The 21,210-nt window shown below is 41.8% G+C and overlaps 1 protein-coding gene across 1 annotated transcript in view; it reads right to left on the reverse strand.

Annotated features, from left to right (window-relative positions):
- Positions 1 to 1,276: 1,276 nt before the first annotated feature.
- AMPD1 (adenosine monophosphate deaminase 1) overlaps positions 1,277 to 21,210 on the reverse strand; it is a 165,580-nt gene continuing 145,646 nt past the window's right edge. The window contains exons 13-15 of the mRNA XM_040423928.1: positions 18,504 to 18,677; positions 5,061 to 5,171; positions 1,277 to 1,785 (exon numbers count right to left, since the gene is read on the reverse strand). Of these exons, the coding sequence (XP_040279862.1) occupies positions 1,627 to 1,785; positions 5,061 to 5,171; positions 18,504 to 18,677 (444 nt within the window). The 3' untranslated portion in view covers positions 1,277 to 1,626. The remainder of the gene's footprint in view (positions 1,786 to 5,060; positions 5,172 to 18,503; positions 18,678 to 21,210) is intronic.

Below are 21,210 nucleotides of genomic sequence, written 5' to 3' on the forward strand. Positions count from 1 at the left end.
AATCACTTCCGTTGGAGATCAGCTGCAGTCATCTGGCACGGCCACTACACTTTGAATGGAGCTGTGCTTCCTGCTCTATTCAAGTGCTCGTTCTGCCACCAAATGCTGCAGGGAACTGTTGATAGGTGGGAATGGTGGGAGTCAGACCCTCACTGATTGGATATTGAAGACCTATCCTAAAGGTTGGATGACCCCTTTAAATTGCATATAATAAAAGAATAGACAGTTACAAACCATCTTTCTGGAGCAAAATTGTAAATGTATTATTATTATTATTATTACAAATTGATTCAAATGAAAATGAGTGACATTGAAAAGACAAAGTTGGTTCAAATAAGGCACACTTGGGAGGTTTATCCAAAGAAATTTTAAGACCAGGGACAACATCCTTTAATCCTTTCCAAACTGGATGATTTTCGTTTTTTACTCCAAGCCTTCTCGGAGCCTTTTTTATTTTTATTTCCAGATAGCCATATAAGGGCTTGATTTCAGCCAGACAAGTTGTACTGTCTAATGGCAACATTTAATATTGCATATGATGGAAAAAATGAAACTCCACTACAGTTTTATGGGTTTAGATTTTACAGCGTTTCCTATGTGGTAAAACTGACCTGTTGCCTTAATTCTCCAGGTCAGTACAATTACAGTGATACAACAATTATATAGTTTTTCTTGTGTTTTAATTCTGAAAAAATAGAAACATCGTACAAAATTATTATTTTTTCATTGGTGTATTCTGCTGCCATACATTTTTTATAGTTATGTCAACGTAGCTGTGTGAGGAATTTTTTTGTGGGGTGATCTGCAGTTTTTATTAATTTAACATTTGGAGTATGTATGACTTTTTGGTGACTTTTTATTCATTTTTTGGGGGTGGGTGAATAGTTGAAAAATTTTGAATTGGCCATTTTTATTTTTTCCACAATAGCCCGCACGGGATAAATACATTTATATTTTAATAGTTCAGGCATTTTGGGTGTGGCAATGTTTATTTTTTATTGTTTATTTATTTTTATTATCGGGAAAGTGTGCTGCTAATCAGAAATGTAAATTATTATAATTATTTTTTTTTTTAAACACTTTTTTTACATAGCTAACTATAATTTTGTAATGTAATTCTTTTACCAAAAACGCTTCTATCTTCGATTATTGGCTGTGGTCTCATGATCGTGTCCATGCAGCTTTTTCTTTTCTCCTCTGATGTTGTGTCCATGGGCGTGTTAAAGTAGTAACATTGGCAGTGATAGGGGAGGCAGCTAACGGGTGGGAGGGATTAGGGGCAGTTGGGTGTTTTTAGGGGCAGTGCCAGAGCTGTAGCAGACAAACGAGAGGTTGGATACAGCAACAGGAAATTCTTCAAACAGAGAGATTTGTTTACATGGTGAAAATGGGCCGGAGAGGCCCCAAAAAAAAGCATGGAGAAGATATACATGAGGTAAACAACTAAATGAGCATATCTGCTAAAAAGCATTTTAACAGCAATAATGTTAGGATGAACACTTTTGTTGTATATAAATTCTGTGTAGGATTTTAACATGGCACCTACAGGGGGATTCAAACTTGCTTGAAGTTTCTTCAGTGATGGCCCATGAGGTTAAAACTTGTGTAGACTGCCTGTAGTATTCTTTACTCGGCTGTTTTCAAAGCCTGTAGGATCAGATGGAGCTCATAACACCAGGTCTCATATCTGTAAGCCATCCTTATCTGGGCCACATTAGTCTTGCGGATATCATTGCCTTGTGGCCCTTCCATGTGATACTCTTCCCCAAGACAATGCTGCTTCTCCTACACAAATCAAGCATTTAGATTGTAAATATTATGAAAAAATAATTCACCCAGATTCATCACAATGTTACGTTTTAAAATAAAATAAAAAGAGCAACAAATGCTTCTCACCTGTTCAGTCCCCCTCCGATCCAGCAAAGATGTTTTGCAACCCCTGGTATTTACTTACCAATGGCCAACACGTGACTGAGCAGTCATCGATGGCCTCAGTGGTCACATTTTGTACCCCTGGTGTCACTGCTCAGGGACGGAAGCCATGATGCCAGTAGTAAGTCATGTAATCACTGATTAGCAGCAGACTTTGTAAGCTAACCCTGGGCATCTTTTTTTATCTTTTATTTTAGAAACTGGACATCCCTTTCAAAATAAAGGAGTCATGCTGTTACTCTTAATGAGTTGGAAATAAGAGGTCATATTGTGGTAATTATTATCATTTATCGTCACATAACTCTATGTAATTGCCTTTAAAATAATCTAACCCTATTTACAATTTCCTTTGTGCTGCTTAATCCACAAAAAAGAGACAAGTTAGTAATTTCCTTCTTACTATTAATTTCATAATAACTATTATGCTTATTATTCCATCTATTGTCTTTAAGGGTGTTATTAAGGGAATGTGCACCTTCACTGTGTTCTTGTCACATAGATATGTGAGAAAATCACTGGGACTGCCATTGTTAGAAAGAAAGAAGCCAGTAAAAGTCTTCCAAGCATGATTGTACCTCTATGATTAAAGGGAACCTGTCTGCATGAAAATGAAAAATAATCTGCAGGCGGCATGTTACAGAGCAGGAAGAGCTGAGCAGATTGATATATACCGTATTTTTCACCTTATAAGAAGCACCGGCCCATAAGATGCAGGTTTTAGAGAAGGACAATAAGAAAAAAAAATTTTTTCATTACACCTCAGGTCAGACCCCCCAATGTTAATCAGACCTCAGCTGACAGCCCCAATCAGACCCCCAATGTTAATAAGACCCCAATAAGACCTCAAATCAGACCCCCAATCAGACCTCAGCTCAGACCCCAATGTAAATTACCCCAATCAGATCTTTCATAAGAGCCCCATGCCTCTTATCAGCCCCCATATCAGCCATTATGCCTCTCAGCCCCCATTATCAACCATTTTGCATCTCAGCCCCCATTATGCTTCTCATCAGCCATTATGCCCCCAGAAGCCTATCACTTATCCTGCTCCTGGACGCCGCCGCTCCTCACCTACATCGCGATCCTCCTCCTCCTGCTATGCTGTGAACTGGCGCGCACAGCGTGAGGTCACAGAGCGCCCTCACGCTGTGTGCAGCCTTCACAGCTGACAGCCAAGGACCAGGAAGCGGTGAGTACAGAGCCTTCACCGCTTCCTGGTCCTCTGGTACTAATAATGCACTTCCATAATGGAAGCGCTCATTAGTATTCCCCCGTCATAAGACGCAGGGGGGAAAAATGCGTCTTATGGGGCGAAAAATATGGTAGTTTTACGAGAGAGGATTCAGTAAAACTTTCATTTTATACATTTAACTTCCTGTACTTTCTGGGCTTTGAAGTCAAGGAGGCGGTCCTATCAGTGATTGATAGCTATCCCTGTATACCCAGTCATAGAGGGAAGGCTGTCAATCACGGATAGGACCACCTCCTTGCCTTCAAAGCTCTGAATCAACAGGAATTTAAATAAATGAATTACTGTACAAGTTTACTGAATATTTTCCCATAAAACTATATATCAATATGCTCAGCTCCTCCTGCTCTATAACATAATGCCTGCACCTCAGAAACCATGTTCAATGTGGCAGGTTCCTTTTAATGGTTAGATTTTTCCATATCATCAAGCTATGCTGCCAAGTAAATACAAGAGAGCTTTACTAAAGGCAATAGGGAGACTGATATCTCCAAGCTATCAACTTGAAGATGAAGGAGACTCTCTCAGCTCTCTCTATTACATCTCACAATAAATACATACAAGGGTATACATAACCCTCACGTATGCCTATGGAAATACTCGTAGCTACTTTTCTCACAGTTGAATACCCTGGGGGAGATATATCAAGACTGGTGTACCCACACGTCAGTCTTGATGTCCCTGCACTGGTGTGAGATGCACCTAATTTATTTGGGGTTGTCCAGACTTTAAATATTGATGACCTATCCTCAGGATGGGTCATCAATATCAGATCGGCTGGGGTCCGACACCCAGCACCCTCGCCGATCATCTGTTTGAGGACACGGCCCATGTCATGCGCACGTGCCGTCTCCCTTCTCTCTTCCTGTCTGCTGCTGCTGTCCCATAGACATATAGCAACAAGCAATGTGAAATTAAAATTCTAAGTCAGCCACATCAATAATTATGTGAGTATGAACTCCACATAGCTTTATGGGTCGACTGACTACCACGTTCCCCCGCTATCATGCTACTGCAACTAAACATAGGACCCAGTAGTTTCAATCCTCGATTGAGGGACAGAGCCCATGCTTACTAACATGACCGGTCAGTACGGAACTAGTGTACCCTAATAAGATCACTTTCAGTGACACATTATTCTTAAAGGCGGCAGTGTAATGTCTCCTTACAATCAGCATGTAAAAGCCATCTGAGTTGTTGCAAAGTAGTCTGTCACACACACAAAACCCCCGTATACAGATGCAGTAGAGTTAACACACATGCTTTATGAAACGTGTCATCTAAACTAAATGCGTCAAGCAAACACCTTCAATAGCTTTTCAATGGCTTTTGTTTCAAGATAACGCGATGAGTTAAGAAATTTGAGTTAAGACTTTGCGTGTTAACTCTGCTACATCTCAACTCTCAAGAATGTGTGGGAAACTGCAGGCTGATTGATCATTTAAATTTCACACTGTGGGGAGTTTTTTGTATATATATTTTACTGTAATTAATAAGAGCCAAGTTTTTAAGCAACTATTGAGGCGGTCCCTAGTGGGATTTATTGGGCCTTATGACCCTTTTTTCTAGCCTTGGTCTCCTGGTTGGACACTACAGCCATCACTCAGAGGAGAGGGTGCAAGCACCTTAGGTTTAGTTGCTTTCCAAATCACTTGTCTACTGCTGTCAGCAGTTTTGAGGGGAAAAGCTACTGACATTCTCTCTCTCTCTCTCCTACCTGTCAGCCTAGCCATTCAGAACATGCAACTTGCAACTTATCTCAGTTTTCTGGCATACACTCTACGGCAATGCAATTCAATAGCAATGCAATTACTAGTAGTACTAGTAACACATGGCAATAGTAATACGTATTACACTACACTAAGATCACAGTACAAACCTCTTTGGACAATCCACACTGCAGAACACTGTTCCTTGCAATCTCACACATGTCACAGGTGCTGAGCTTGAAAACTTGGGCGGCAATGGCATATTCTTCCATGAGAGGCTCCTGTAAGCAACAAAATCAATTCAGTTAGACCTCTTTCAAACGGGCGTCATGTTTTTGGCCCGGATAAGATGCGGGTGCGTTGCGGGAAAATGCGCAATTTTTCCGCGCAAGTGCAAGACATTGTAATGCGTTTTGCGCGCGCGTGAGAAAATGTTTGGTACCCAGACCCAAACCCGGACTTCTTCACAGAAGTTCGGGTTTGGGTTAGGTGTTGTTTGGGTTAGGTGTAGATTTTATTATTTTCCCTTATAACATAGTTATAAGGGAAAATAATAGCATTCTTAATACAGAATGCATAGTACAATAGGGCTGGAGGGGTTAAAAAAAATAAAAAATATAATTTAACTCACCTAAATCTACTTGGTCGCGCAGCCCGGCTTCTCTTCTGTCTTTATCTTTGCTGTGCACAGGAATAGGACCTTTGATGACGTCACTGCGCTCATCACATGGTCCATCACATGATCCATCACCATGGTGATGGATCATGTGACGGACCATGTGATGAGCGCAGTGACGTCACCACAGGTCCTTTTCCTGTGTATGCTGCGATTTTCACGCAACGCACAAGTGATGCGTGAAAATCACCGCTCATCTGCACAGCCTCATAGAAATGAATGGGTCCGGATTCAGTGCGGGTGCAATGCGTTCGCTTCACGCATTGCACCCGCACGGAAATCTCGCCCTTGTGAAAGGGGCCTTAGAGGTGTCTGGTAGCAGCTTATTTAGGCAAGTGGAGTGCACACGTTTATGGGTGAGGTTGGGAAAGGGGTGAGTTGTCAAACAAGTGATCATCCAACAGTTATCTAATGTGTATGGCCTGCTCGTGATCTGTTTCTGCTTTGAGGCTTCAGAAGAGATCTTAAAACCATAGCACTGCTAGTCTTGATGGAAACAGTAGATAAATGATCAATCTTCACATTCATAAATATTCATAAATAATAATGAAGTAAAGGGTTGACAACTGTCATAGAATTACAGGGTTATCCCGTTAGTCAGAGTAAGAACTTTGTAGTTCAAAACACATAAGCATGCACTTGAAGTTAACTGCAATTTTTCCATGAATTGCAGCAATAAGAACTGGTCTGATTTGCTGTTATAGTGGATGCAGTGAACTTATAAATACTTTTAAATTTTCTTACCAATAGCCCTGAACGTCTAATAACAGCTGTTTTAAAGTAATTTGCTGTGTTTCTAGCATAAAAAAAGAAATTAATTTTTTTTTTCTTTCTTGTATCCCCCTTCTTAATTCTGCTAATCTATGTTGCTACAGTTTGTCTCTGAGCCGAATCAGTCTCCTTCCCCCTCTGGCAGCTGACAGTATAATTCCTTTTTAAAGTGGATTTAGACACCCAGATATTTGGGCAGATTATTGGGAACGAACGTCATGCAGCTGTATGAGGATGAGCGATTGCAATAGTGTCCTCATACTGTGGAGGTGATCACTAAACAAGCAGCCGACTGTCGGGAAGGATGCTTCCTTCCTTTCAATCTGCTGTTGCCCAGCGAGTGTAAATGCGCCTTTACATTCCCAGCAGATAGATAAGTTGTGATCCAGAATAATGAAGACATATATATTGTGAGATCCACAGTACGCACTGCCTTAGAAGGCAATAAAACATAATGAAATAAAACAAGGCTGGCCTTGTGCAGCTGTCAGGATGCCAATCTTTACAATCTTAGCAAGCCGAGAAGTCTTCTCAGCTATACTGCCTAGCAGGGGCGGATTGGCCATAGACCTAACAGGAAAATTTCCCGGTGGGCTGATGCCCAGGGGGCCAACCAAGCCCTCCTTTCTGACGATAGCCGGGTACGTAATGAGCTTTTGGCGGTAATTAATGCTGTGAGAATCAGTTACTCATATAACCAGCCAGTGATCGCACATGCCCGCTTAAATTCAACTATGGCCTGCATCTCACCTCCTGCGTCCCCTGCTCCATATTCTAATCAGAGACACATGCACTGAAGATGGCATCTATTGATGGCTACCACAGAGAGACATTTTTTAGGGCAATATATTGTGCTGCTCTGTGGTATATAGTTCTGATGGGACGGTATTTTCTACTATGGTATTCCTGAAATAAACAACGTAAAGAAAGTTCTAGCACTTGTAAATCGTTTCGTTGCTTCATCTTTATTTTCGGTGACAAATTACAGCATGTGGACACCACCGCACAATTGATACGTTTCGAACTGTAGCGTTCTTAGTCATAACCGTATGGACTGCCAAACCTCCAGGTTTAAATAGATCTACTCCTCCAATCAACAATGGGGGGGGGGGGGGGGGGGGACCACCTCCCAGAGACAGGGCACTCCAAAACTCTGCTATGTGCTACACCTCAGATCTGCATTCAACAGCATAAAAAATACATGCGTATATAAGTCCCACAAAAAACAAAGTATAAAATACATAATACAAAGTACAGCAGCATATTTACAGGGCATATTCTACAGTACTTCCATTACAGCACTTGTTCTGAATTAGGAGTCTAGCTTCAGATATTTTTGCCCTAAAAAACTGCATAGTGTGAATGGGATAAAAAGTCAAACATGAAAAATAGTTTTAAAAATAAGAAGACATCTAAATTACTAGGACATCTTCATGTAGCTATCGGTGAAAAAAAAAAAGGCTATTATTCGCTTATGCATGTTGTATTACAACAGTATTAGCAAAAATAAATCAATTCTTTCCTCAGATTGAGACCCTGAGGATATCTGGTATTGAATCTGAATATCCAATATGCCTTCCGCTGCAAAACCTTCCTCTTCATATTACCACCTCTCAAAGGAACAACTACTTTTTCAATCGCATAGGTGTGGAAGCCAGTTAAACTATGGTTATGTACTGTTATAAAATGGTTGGATGCATTTGATGTACCCGTCGCTGAGGGGTTATTAATGTAATTATTATGTTCCAGCAGTCTTGTTTTAAATTTCCCGCTGGAACTCCCTATATACATCACATCACACATTGTACATTCAATGACATTAATAATGCCCATTGACGCGATGACGTAAGAGACGGACGTCACACTCTCTCCTCCTCCTCTCGGGGCTCGGTTCCTCCGCTCTCCCTGAGCGTCTCTGCAGCCTGCGGTCTCCCTCCTCCTAGACCAGGGGAACTCAGTACCTAGTGCGATCCCCGCTGCTGTTCTACCTCTCCCTCTGCCTCCCAGCCTGCACCCTCCTCTCCCGCTCCACTTACCCCATGTAAGTTGTGGCCCTCCAGCCTCCTCCCGTATGTAAGTTGTGGATCTCCAGCCTCCTCCCGAAGTGTGTATCCCGCCTGGACGTTTTACCTGGGTGCCGGCTCTGGCTCGCTCTGCGCGTCCCTCTCCTGCTGTTGTGGCGTTCCCTCCACTGGATCCTTGTCTGCCCTGTGCCTGGACTGCTTGTGGGCTCTGCTGTTGCTCAGGCTGGCTCTTTTTCCTTGGGGGCTGCTTCGGCTGAGTCCGGTGTCTCCGGCCCTGTTCTCCTGTGGTGGGGTCTGCTCCGGCTGTGTCCTGGGTCTCTGGCTCCGCCTCCTTGTGGTGGGATCCTCGGCTGGTGTCCCTGGAGTGGTTGGCTGGTTTGGTCCTTCTGGTGGCTCCCCCTGGCCTCTGGCTCCTGTTCTGGCATCCGTGGTTTCCAGGTCCCACGTGGAAATGGGTGAGATGGTTCCTTTCTTCCCTGTGTATTGTTCATGTTTGGACTTCCTCTATACAGGCAGATAAAAAGGCTAACAAGGCACTTAAAAGTTAACCAGCGAACACCCAAGCTATACCTTATATGGAGCAGCACTAAGGAAAGATAAGGATCTAAAGATAAAAAAAAGATAAAAAAAAAAAGGGTGAAGGGAAAGAAAATAAGCAAGAAAAAGCTGAAGAATAAAATTAAAGGGGAGAAGGAGAGGAAAAAAAAGGGAAAAGAAGGGAAAGGAAATGAAATAGAGGAAGGGAAGGAGGAAGGAAAAAAAAGGGAAAAAAAAGGGAGAGAAAGGAGAGGAGGGGGGAAAGGGGAAAAAAATAAAATAAAAGGAGAGAAGAGGGAAGCAGGCAAGAAAAAGAGGGGTACGGAATGGCTCCAAAAACCAGCAGGCGGTCGACAGACCTCTCTACCCAGAAATCTGCTACTAAACCCTTTGAAGGGATAAAAATAGACCAATTTCTAAAGTCCCCAAAAGTTAATACCAGAGGTGGCCAAAAGGACATTACTTCTAAAAGGATTGATAATATTGAGGTAATGGAGGCAGAATCACAAAACCCTTTGGGTACCCCCAAGGGGAAGGGGGAGAGGGAGAAGACATGATTAAGGTTGATCCCACCTCGCTAAAATAAATATTAATGGCAGTGAAGCAGAATGGGGACTTAATACAATGCATTACAACCCAACTTGGGTCAATCCAAGTTGAGGTCGGATTGATTAGAGACGATCTGTCAAAAATCCGTGATAGAGTTAATAATGTGGAGAGCTCTCTGGTAATAATGCAAAACGAATCCCAAAAAATAAACATCGAGGTCTCCACCCTGAAGATTGATCTCAATCTTTTTAAAAGAAAGGTAGTGGACCTCGAAGATCGGTCACGAAGATATAACGTGAGAATAGTGGGGGTTCCAGAAGGTGCGGAAGATAAGAACCCTACCCAATTTATACAGTCATTGATCCTGGAGAATTTTGGAAGGGATTTTTTTTCAGCAATGTTTATGGTGGAAAGAGCCCATCGTGTCCCGGGTGGGAAACCAATCCCTGGGCGACAACCACGAACACTCCTTGCTAAGATGCTCGTCTCAAGGGACAGAGATATGGTACTAAGAAGGGCGAGGGAAGGCCAACCTGTTTTATACGAGGAGAATAGACTGGCCTTCTTCCCCGACTTCTCAAAGGATATCCAGGAAAAGAGGTGCTCATTCATGGTTGTTAAAAAGAGGCTAAGAGAAAGGGACATTAAATATTCACTTATTTTCCCAGCCAAACTCCGGGTTAATTTTAAAGATACCACTTTGTTTTTCGACACTCCGGATAAAGCCGTGGACTGGCTTGAACATAATAATATGTGATTCAACTATGGACGGAGTGGCTGGGATGAATAATAATTATTAGAGCTAGTTTATAGTTTCCCTTTCCGTGCTATCCTAGTAGGGAGGGTCCGAGCGGGGGGTGGAGGATGGGAGGGATGGTCATAGGTGAGAAATCTGCTGCAATTTGTGCCGGTGGATTACTAGTATGGGGGGGTGGGATGGGTTGGGCTTTGATGCGTGTTTTTTTTTTTCTATAGTTGACAATGTCCATCAGAATTTTAACCTGGAATATTAGGGGTCTGGGGGACAAAAGAAAGAGACAAGCGGTCTTTGACATGATGCGTATACATCTTCTAGCGATCGTATGCTTGATAGAAACACACCTTACTGGGGAGACCTCGAGGATGGTCACCAGGGGATGGGCTGCGTATACGTATCACTCAACCTTCTCGAGTCATTCTAGGGGAGTGACAGTCTTTATTCATAAAACAATTGAATTTCTTTGCGAGGCGTCCTCTGTTGACCATCAGGGAAGATTTGTCTTCTTATATTGTAAGCTGGCCGGAAGGATGTGTATTCTGGCATTTGTTTATATTCCACCTCCATTCTCGTTCTCAGTGCTGAATTCTCTGTTAACATTTATTGACAAATGGCCAGAATGCCCCACATTGATTATTGGGGATTTCAATTGTGTTATGAACCCGACAGTAGACAGGGTTGCTCTGGGTGCGGAGGGAGATGCCCCTGTTCAGGGATCCCCCCTGGCTCGCTTCTGTTCCGAGGCCGGGTTCCAGGATATTTGGGGAGGTCTGGGCCAGGGGAAAAGAGTTTTCTCATGCATTAGTAAATCAGGTGGATCTATGTCCAGAATAGACCACGCATTGATTAACAAAAAAATATGTACGACATGTAACACGAATGAAGTACGAGACTAGGTCACTCTCGGATCATCTACCGATACTCCTTGAATTCTACCTGGCCCAGGATAAACAAATAGGGAGGTCTCCCTTTAGATTAAATCCCTATTGGCTATCAGTAATAAAGGATCATGAAATAATACAAAAGGTAAACCAATTTTGGCTAGCTAATTATGGGTCAGCCAGAATCCAAGTGGTATGGGACACTTTCAAGGCCTATATGAGGGGTATAATGGTCAGTCATATTGCAAATCTGAGAAAGGAGTACGGGAAAAACGAGAAATATTTAAAAGAACAAGCGTCCTCAGCTACACAATCTTTTTATATAAATACGACAGAGGAAAATAGGGAAAATATGCAGGAGACAGCAAAAGCATACTCCGATTTCCTGCTGGATAAGGCACAACAGAGCCTATTCTTTAAAGGGCAAAAATACTTTACTGAATCAGGCCGCCCAGGGAAATTGCTATCCAGGGTGATCTCTAGTCAAAAGATATAGATAATATACGACTGCCCCATGGGAGGGTGGTTAGGGGACACGAATCCATAGAGAGGGCCTTCTTAGTTTTTCCCACTATCACTTTGGCGCAAAGTAAGGTACTTGAGGCCGATCTCTCTATCCAGGAGCTGGAAGGTGCAATTAAACTATGTGCGGGTAACTCCACCCCCGGCTCAGACGGACTCCCATACGAATTCTATGTTAGATATAAGGAGGATGTTTTTCCTAGATTGTTGGAGGTCCTTGCTGAGTCAGTCGGGGAAGGGAACCTGTCGGGTTCAATGATGGAAGCGGTAATAATATTAATTCCCAAAAAAGGTAAGGACCCCATAGATATGGGATGCTATAGACCGATTTCGCTGTTGAACGCTGATGTAAAGCTCCTGGCGAGGTTTTTGGCCACAAGACTTTCCGGGGTAATCGCCTCCGTTGTCTACCCGGACCAGAACGGTTTTATTCAAAATAAAGGTACACACCATAACCTTCACCGGCTTTTTGCTAATATACAGGCCCCTGGTGGGTCTGCTAACTCCATCCTGTCTCTAGATGCCTCTAAGGCCTTTGACAGGGTGGAGTGGCGGTTTCTGTGGAGAGTTTTGGCAAGGATGGGTTTTGGGGAAAGATTTATAAACATGATCAAGACACTCTACAGATCCCCTACGGCCAGGCTGAGTCTCAATGGGAGCCTTACTTCAAGCATTGATCTAAATAGAGGTACCCGTCAGGGTTGCCCACTATCTCCACTCCTATTCGATATCTATATTGAGCCCCTGGCCTTGGCTGTTAGGCAGGATCCTCAAATTAAAGGTTTTGGAATACTAGGAGAGGAAGATCGTATTTCTTTATACGCGGATGACGTTCTTTTTTTTGTAGATAACACAGAGATAACTGTCCCAAGAATTATTCATACTGTTAAACAATTTGGAGAGGTATCAGGCCTGGATATAAACTGGTCAAAGTCTATTTTGATGCCAATAGACTCAGTGTCTCAAGAGGAATCTTTGATAACCCAGTTAGATCTTGTTGATACCTTTCAATACTTGGGTATGACGATATCTCCCAAGGTTGAAGATTCGGTACATCTCAACCTGACCCCATTGATAACAAAAACGAGAGCAAAATAGGGATCTGGCTAAGACTTCCCCTATCTAGAGCAGACCGGGTTTCACTCGTTAAAATGGTAATTCTACCCCAATTTCTCTATGTTCTTAGGAACTTACCTATCTGGATAGAGGATAAATATTTCAAATTAATGGAAAGAATAATTAATGATTTGATCTGGGGAAGAAAACGAGTGAGACTCAAATTGGAATACCTTTATAAGCCTTTGGAACATGGGGGTTTAAACCTCCCATGCTTTAAAGGCTACTTCATTGCCGCCCAGTTATGGACGTGCAGCGTATGGCCAAATAGTACTTTTTTTAAGTAGCCTAGTAAGAAGCTCTCCACACGATAATATATTTACGCTTTTGGAATCTGGGTTGTTGACTAATAGGGACCGGGGGCATAGAGGGACTATAAAACGCCTAATGAAAATATGGACTGTTACTAGAGAATGGTTGGGGGTAAAATGATCACACATTCACGCCTCTTTGGTACAACACTCACTTACAGGTATTAGATGGTATAGCAAAGGATCAATTCTGGCAAAAGAATGGGATTCTTTCCATGGCACAGGTTGTTAAAAACTATCACATAGTGTAGAGAATTTGTCATGGTTTAGGTATTTTCAGCTTCGTTCGGCACTTTTTAGTTTGGATGATAAATCACTGTTAGAAATAGATAATTCCTCCCTGTTAAATGAGAGGTTTGGGAAGGCACCAGTAAGAATGAAGATATCAAATATATATAAATTATTAATTAACTCACGGTTTTTTGAGACACAATCACCAGGGCAAAAAGCCTGGGAGAGGGATTGCCCAAATATACAAAGTGGAGGGTGGGGGAGTATTTTTACTAACCCAGATGTACTTTCGCACAACTTCAACCACGTCCTAATACAGTTCAATATTTATCATAGATTATATGTTACCCCTACTTGGCTTAATAGGTGTGGAATAAGAGATTCCTCCAACTGTCCTCGATGTGACACTGCCAGTGCAGATTACATACATATGATCTGGGCATGCCCAGAACCCAGAACACGGGGCATATTGGAGGGGTATCAATAAGTTCCTTATCTATAAATTAAAAACACGGATTCCTCTTGAGCCACAATTGTTTTTACTGAATGATCTCTCGATACTAACTGGTCATAAACCCCAAAAGATTCTACTAGGGAGAATATTACTATTGGCCAGGGTTCTGATTAGTCGGGGCTGGTTTGCACGGCAGGCCCCAGAAGTAAATAAATGGATAAATCTGGTTAATAAGGTGAAAAACTACGAACGGATTCTCTATAAGCAGAGGGGTGGAATTGAGAAATGGGCTAAGATATGGGACGGCTGGTAATTCTGATAGGACCGCACAACTTCAGTTTATCCTAATTATTGTGGTTTGGTTTTTTTCTCTCTTTTTTTTTGCCCCCTCTTCTCTCCTCCCTTTCCTTATTTTCTTCAAGGGGGGTTGGGGGGGGGGGAGGCGGGGGCGCACGCATCATATGCTGGGGGGGTAAAGGGGTTGGGGGGGAGGAAAAAAGGGTTGAAAATGTATACTCATTTCTAATTGTATTTTGTGAACTGTTTTGTATAAGCAATAAAGATGTTAAATTAAAAAAAAAAATAATGCCCATTGTATTGCAATTAATATACTGTAGAATTGTAGAATTGTGAAAATTTCTTGTTGGTGTAGCGTATCTACACGTTTTGCATGGGTGTCTCCTCCACATTTGGTAAAATTTAGATATTTTATCCAGGTACCCGATGATTTATTTGCAGTACGTGTGAAAAGCTAAGGGGAGAGAACACTAGCCAATGTGCTGGGTCGTCTTGATACCATTCTACATCCACTTTTTAAGGTGTCATATACTGTAGAAGGAAGACATTTCCTGATAGCTTGTTGGATTTGTGTGAACTGGCGCCTATATGTAAGGACAAGTGTAGGTTGTTCTGGATCTGTTGTGTCCTTTTTAATTATATTAGTCCTTTTAGATTTGAACAGTAATTCAGTTTTATATTTGTTTGCCGTTATATTCAAAGCTCTAGATAACATCCAATATGGATAACTCCTTTGGAACAAGCGCATCCGAATAACTGACATTCGCTTATAAACGAGACATTTGTGCTGCAATTTCTGCGGGCCCGGATAAATTCTCCTACTGGAATGGCTTTCAAAGTGTGAATAGGGTGATGACTATTGGCTTTTAATATTGTTTTCCCTGACATTTTTTTACTGAACGTTTCTGTATAGATGGTCTGATTCTGATAACCGGTCAATTTTAAATCCAAAAAAATTATAGTGTATGAATCAACTAAATGAGTAAACCTCAAATTCTACGTGTTATTATTCGCGTAGTCAATAAAGGCTGGTATGGCAGACACATCGCCACCCCATATTAGGAGCATCGATGTATCTGACATACCAGACCACTTCACACGAAAAAGGGGTTATTTTCAGAAAAATTTATCTCTCCTCTCAATATGCCATGGTCAAATTAGCTAATGAAGGTGAGAATTTTGCACCCATAGAAACACCCCTTGTTTGAACAAAAAATGTATTGTCAAAGGAAACATAATTATGTGTCATAAGAAAGGATGTTACCTCCAAGATGTAGTCAATAAGCTCCACTGAATGTTTGCTATACCTATGAAGGTGATATTCCAATGCAAGAATGGCTACATTATGAGGAGTAGGAGGGTAGAGCAAAATAAACAACATCAAGAGTTAACCATGTATACTCTCTGTTCCACTGTTTGTCATAAAAACTTCTGAGTACATCAGTAGTGTCTCGAATATAACCCGGTACCCTTATAACAAGTGTTATCTCCCATTCTTTCCATCAGAGAGCCAATACCCGAAACAATAGGGTTTCGTTTTTACAGGGGGCGGGTCACATTTTTGTGAACTTTTGGTAATGCATGTATTATGGTTGTGCCTCCACATTCAGAAAATCATAATGTGTGTGGTTGATAAAACCCAGATCTCTCCCTTTATTGAGGATTAAAGTATATTCTTTCTGATATTTAGCAGCGCTGGGGCCCTAAGTTCGAATCCGACCAAGGGCAACATCTGAATGGAGTTTGTATGTTCTCCCTGTGTTTGCGTGGGTTTCCTCCGGGTACTCCGGTTTCCTTGCATAGTCCAAAGACATACTGATAGGGACCTTAGATTGTGAGCCCCATTGGGGACAATTGGATGCTAATGTCTGTAAAGCGCTGTGGAATATAGTAGCGCTATTATCATGCAAAAAATAATAATGATAATAATAATAATATTCAGATAAAGGATTCTTATCCAATCTCTGATATGTGGAAGCATTGGACAGTAAATCCATCATTTGTTTGTTAATATGTTTCCTTGTTTAGAACCACCATCAAGGATAGTAGTAAATAAATCAAATTCTGTTGTAGGCACAAAGTTCAGACCCAAAGACAAGACATTTTTTTGGTCATCAGTAAGGTTCAGACAGGTTAATAACATCCAACGATAATTGTTGATCTGCACAACCCTCTATTTTTTCTGTAGACTTGTGGCCATAGAATGAGGTCTTTTTATATTTCCATCTGGCCCATCTTGGTCATTTTTTGAAAGATCTCCCGACCTCATTTTATTCTTAGCTTTTTTTTAATATGAGGGTTTAGCTTGCAGCACCGTCTGTTCCTGTGTTTCCAGAGTGTAGTCCTCAGCTGAATCCTGAGAATCACTGGTTACCTCTGATGTTTCAAATTCAGATGAGTTGAAACTTACTTTGCGTGATACATTCTGTTTCACTGGTTTTCTCTGTGATTTTTTATTTTTGTTCTTTAATATGGACTTTGGGGTATAGTAAATATTATCGTGTCTCCCCCATTTATAAGTCTGATTGTTACTGTAGTCATAGAGATCCCTCTGGAATTTATTATGCTTGGTTTCAATAATGTTATCCTCAAATTGTTTGACCGAAGTCAGAGTTTTCTGTTCCATCGTGGCGTACTCCGGTATAGAGATATTTATTCAGAGTACTTTTACATGTTTCTATCTCATGTTGAATACTTGTGAGTTTCTTATTCTCATGTTCAATAATTAGAGACATCAACTGTAGGGAGCATTCTGATAATAAATTGTTCCACTTTGAGACAAAAGTATCAGAAAAAATCGTAGTCTGTATTTTTTCTTAATTCTTAGTCCATGTGGAATCATGGACTTTTATACATATTTTACCAGCATTGTATGGTCCCGCCATAATTTAGTCTCTTGAATCATCAAGTTTTTCTAGCTCTTGCATTTTATTTTTCATATCCAGCTGGTCATGTGAATGTTGGTCTTGTGTGGAGAATACCTGACCCTGCCTACTTGTGTTGCCCTGCCTTCTGTCAATTTGAACCTGCCTACAACTTGGGGCCACTTTAAGTTCCCATCCCTGCTTGATAGTATAGATCTACTAGAACCCATAGTTCATTAGGTGAATGTGCACATTGCTGTGCAGTGCACTTTGAACACCATGAACCATAACTTTTTTTTAATTTTCCATTCACATAGACATATGAGGGCTTGCTTTTGTGGGGAAAGTTGTACTTTGTAATTTCATCAAAATTTATTTAATATTGCATATGATGTAGTGGGAAGCTGAAAAAATTCCAAATGGGGTGGAATTGGAAAAAAAAAAAATTCTTCCATAGTTTTATGGGTTTTGTTTTTATAGCATACCCTATGCAGTAAAACTGACCTGTGCACTTCATTCTGTGGGTCAGTACGATTACAGCGATACCACATTTATATAGTTACCTTGTGTTTTAATATTTTAAAATGAATAAAAACTAGAAAAACTATACATATTCTGACCCAAATAACTTATTTTTTATATCTGATGTGTTAGGGCTCATTTTTTGCAGGGTTATCTGTAGTTTTTATAGATACTTTTATTGATTTTGGGGTGGATATTACTTTTTGATCAATTTCTATAGAATTTTTTTTCGGTTGTGAAGCAATGTAAAAGCAGACAATCGATCATTTTCTGTTATGGCGTTTACCGTAGAGAACAAATACATTTATTTTTTAATAGCTCTGGAATTTTGGGGTGCGGCGATGCCTATGATCTTTATTTTTTATTGTTTATTATTATTTTTAATATGGGGTAAAGGGGGTTTGAATTTTTTAAAGGGGGACTTAAACATGTGATCATCTAAATTACTATTGCAGTCTATAGGAGATTTGCTATGTTCCTTTGGCACCCTTCCTTAGGTCGGGCTCCATAGGAACTTCACTAAGGCAGGCCTCAGACCCTTCAGAGGGCCTGAGACTGCCATAGCAACCAAACGGCTCCCTCGATCTTAGTGCAAGGGAGATGTTCGGTCCCTGGGATCACAGCGCTAGCCATAGTCGCAACTAGTCATGACATCTGAGCAGTGGCTTACATAGAGAAGAGCCCCATAGCAAGGATCAAACCAGCCCCCCCCCCCCCCCAACAGGACAGAAGGGATTCCGCCTAAACCCCTTTCAATGACCCTTGGGCCATTTTTTCCACTGCATCATTTGCTAGGTGTTCCTTTAGTGGGTGGAGTCCTGACCAACTTTTTACTCCTAGTAGAAGAGAGGATGATCCCAACTGGACCCCCTCTTGCCCTGGGCCCCATAGCAGTCACATGGTCTGCCACTATGGTAGTTACTACCCAGGTTAAAAGTCCATGTACAGAAGAGGTTGGGAAGGGGTTAATAGCATGTAAGCAGCAATAATTGTTAATATTTTATTGATCTGTAGAATGAGTATGATATTTAATGGTGGGGAAAAAAAAACTTCAAATACTACTAAGCCCACCAATTATGCATTTTCCTTCAAAAGGATTACCTTGGTGTAATGGAACTGCATAGGATCATCTGTAGACAAAGATATTACCAGGCCTTTTTCATGGAAATCCGGCAAGGGGTTCTTAGCATATTCCAGAAACAGACTGTTATTACTCAGGGGTGACATGGCAATGGGGATTTTCGCCAAAAGGTACAGGTATTGCAGCACAGGACTCTGTAAAATACAAGCTTTGTAAATTCTATGTAAATAGTAAATCAATAACTAAATTATATTTTTAATGTAGTACTTTAAAGGGAATCTGTCACCAGTTTTATGGTGCAGCATAAACTAGTGCAAGATTCCCTGAGTAAAATCCTGCTCAGGGGTCTCCTTTAATTGCCCTTGCTGTTTTGTCAAATCCTGTACTGCACTGCTCCAGCGCATGCAGATAAGTCCTGATATTCATGAGCCCTCTTCCGGCTCTTTCCATCCACCTGCCGCTGATTGCACTAGGAAAGAAACTGTCAATCAGCATAAGGAGGTGGGAAGTCCAGGGAGCTCATGAAGGTGCGAACTCATTGGCATGTGCTGGAGCTGTTAGGACTAGCATAAAGCTAATGACAGATTCCCTTTAAAGAGAGTGCCCACATTTGAATACCATTGTGTTCTAGATCTTGAGCTCAACATTTTGTTCATTCATTTCTCAATATAACTGTAAGGACGTTCAATTTGTCTCATATAGAGCTTCAAATCATGTTTCCATTTAGAGAGCCATAACCTTAAAGGGCTTGTCTGATTCCAAAACCAATTTTAGTTCACTCCATTCCAGCATCAAGGCCAATGCCCCTGCTCAGTGATAATGTTTAGGGACCTGTCACCACTGAGGCCAATTAGACAGCATCGTTCAACATTACCATGGACAGGACATCACCATTCCATGAGCATTGATGCTGGAATGGGGGAGTGGTAAGTAGGTTGGTGCTTTTTTTCCTTGTTAAAACGCTTTCCCTGTCATAACTAAAATTGTTTTTGGGGTTGGACAACCTCATGTAATGATAAAGTTCTGGATGCTTGCAGTCGCCACTAGTGATGGCCTTGCAGTTCGCCCGGTGGTCGGTTTGTGGAGAACTTTGCGCGTTCGCGATCTGCCGAACATTTGATCATATGGTGATGTGCGCACACGCCATATTCTTTTGCATTGCGCCGAACTTTGACCCATGATACATCCATCAGGTGGGACAGGATAGCCAATTGAGACGTTTCAGCACATGGACATACCCCCAACCCTATAACAGAACCTGATTTGGCAGCCATTTTACATTATGTGTTTTGCCAGTGTAGGGAGAGGTTGCATTTTGGAGCAGGGACAGGCTGTTAGGAACTTAGGGACACCAAACGCTAGCTGATAGGGCCACAAAAGTCCTTTTAAGGACTGGTAACGTTGTGCTATTGATAGGTGTGATAAACAGAGGGGTGTGATATACTTATAATATACTTTCTAACATAGAAAGTATATTATAGTGCATTTGTATGCTACCAGAAAATACTGATTGAGGGCTGCGATCTATCAGCTTCCACAAAATAGTGATTGAGGTTTTTCATATACCTGCGTCCACAAAATTACTGCTTGAGGGTGATATACCAGCTTCAAATAAGAACAGATTGAGGCCTGCCATATATCAGCTTCCACAAAATAGTGATTGAGATTTTCCATATACCTGCGTCTACAAAATATAGATTGCGGGTTTTGATATACCTGCTTCAACTAACAACTGATTGAGGCCTTCCATATATCAGCTTCCACAAAATAGTGATAAGAGGTTTTCCATATACATGCGTCCACAAAATACAGATTGCGGGTGATATACCAGCTTCAACTAACAACTGATTGAAGCCTGCAATATATTAGCTTTCACAAAATAGTGATAGAGGTTTTCCATATACCTGCATGCACAAAATTACTGCTTGAGGGTGATATAGGAGCTTCAACTAACAACTGATTGAGGCCTGCCATATATCAGCTTCCACAAATACTGCTCCTCTCTAGGGACTTTTGCACAGGGTCATTTTGAAAATGACAGGCAGAGGAAGAGGCAGGCCATTCCGCAGGGGTGGTAGGGGTCGACAGGTGCACCAGGCCGGAGCATAAGTGGAAAGTCGTAGAAGGTGCGTGTGAGTCAAAGGACTCACCAGAGTTGGTTGAGTGGTTCACTCAGCCTTCCACTTCTGCACCTTCCTCATCCTCTGTGCTGTGTGCACCCCCAAAGACACCACCACCATAGCCCCTCCACTCGAGTCAGAGGAATTATTTTCCCATCCATTCCCAGACCTTACCGATGCGCAACCATTCTTGGCATCAGATGAGGAAGAGGAGGTAGCAACGGCCGCCACCCAGCAGTCTGATGAAAGTACCCAGATGAGCCCAAGGAGGATGGTCCCCGCTGTTGCTGCCAGTGGAAGCAACGCCGTCAGAACCCACAAAGCCACACTCCCAACATCCATGTCCTGCCTCTTCTCCTTCTCCTCTCTCCTCCCATTTGTCTTCCACTCCACCTTCCACCGGTCTGTCGTCGCTTTATCTGGGACAAGGCAGGATTCCGTGGCCCAAATGTTAGAGCGTAAAAAAATTATGACGGATAATCCTTTTGCCCAACGGCTGACCGCTGGCTTGTCGGAACTGCTAGCCCGCCAACTACTGCCATATAAATTAGCAGACTTTGGAAAATTTGTGACCATTGGCACACCGCAATGGAAGGTCCCCGGAAAA

This window comes from Bufo bufo, chromosome 3, assembly GCF_905171765.1.
Source record: "Bufo bufo chromosome 3, aBufBuf1.1, whole genome shotgun sequence".
NCBI lineage: Eukaryota > Metazoa > Chordata > Amphibia > Anura > Bufonidae > Bufo > Bufo bufo.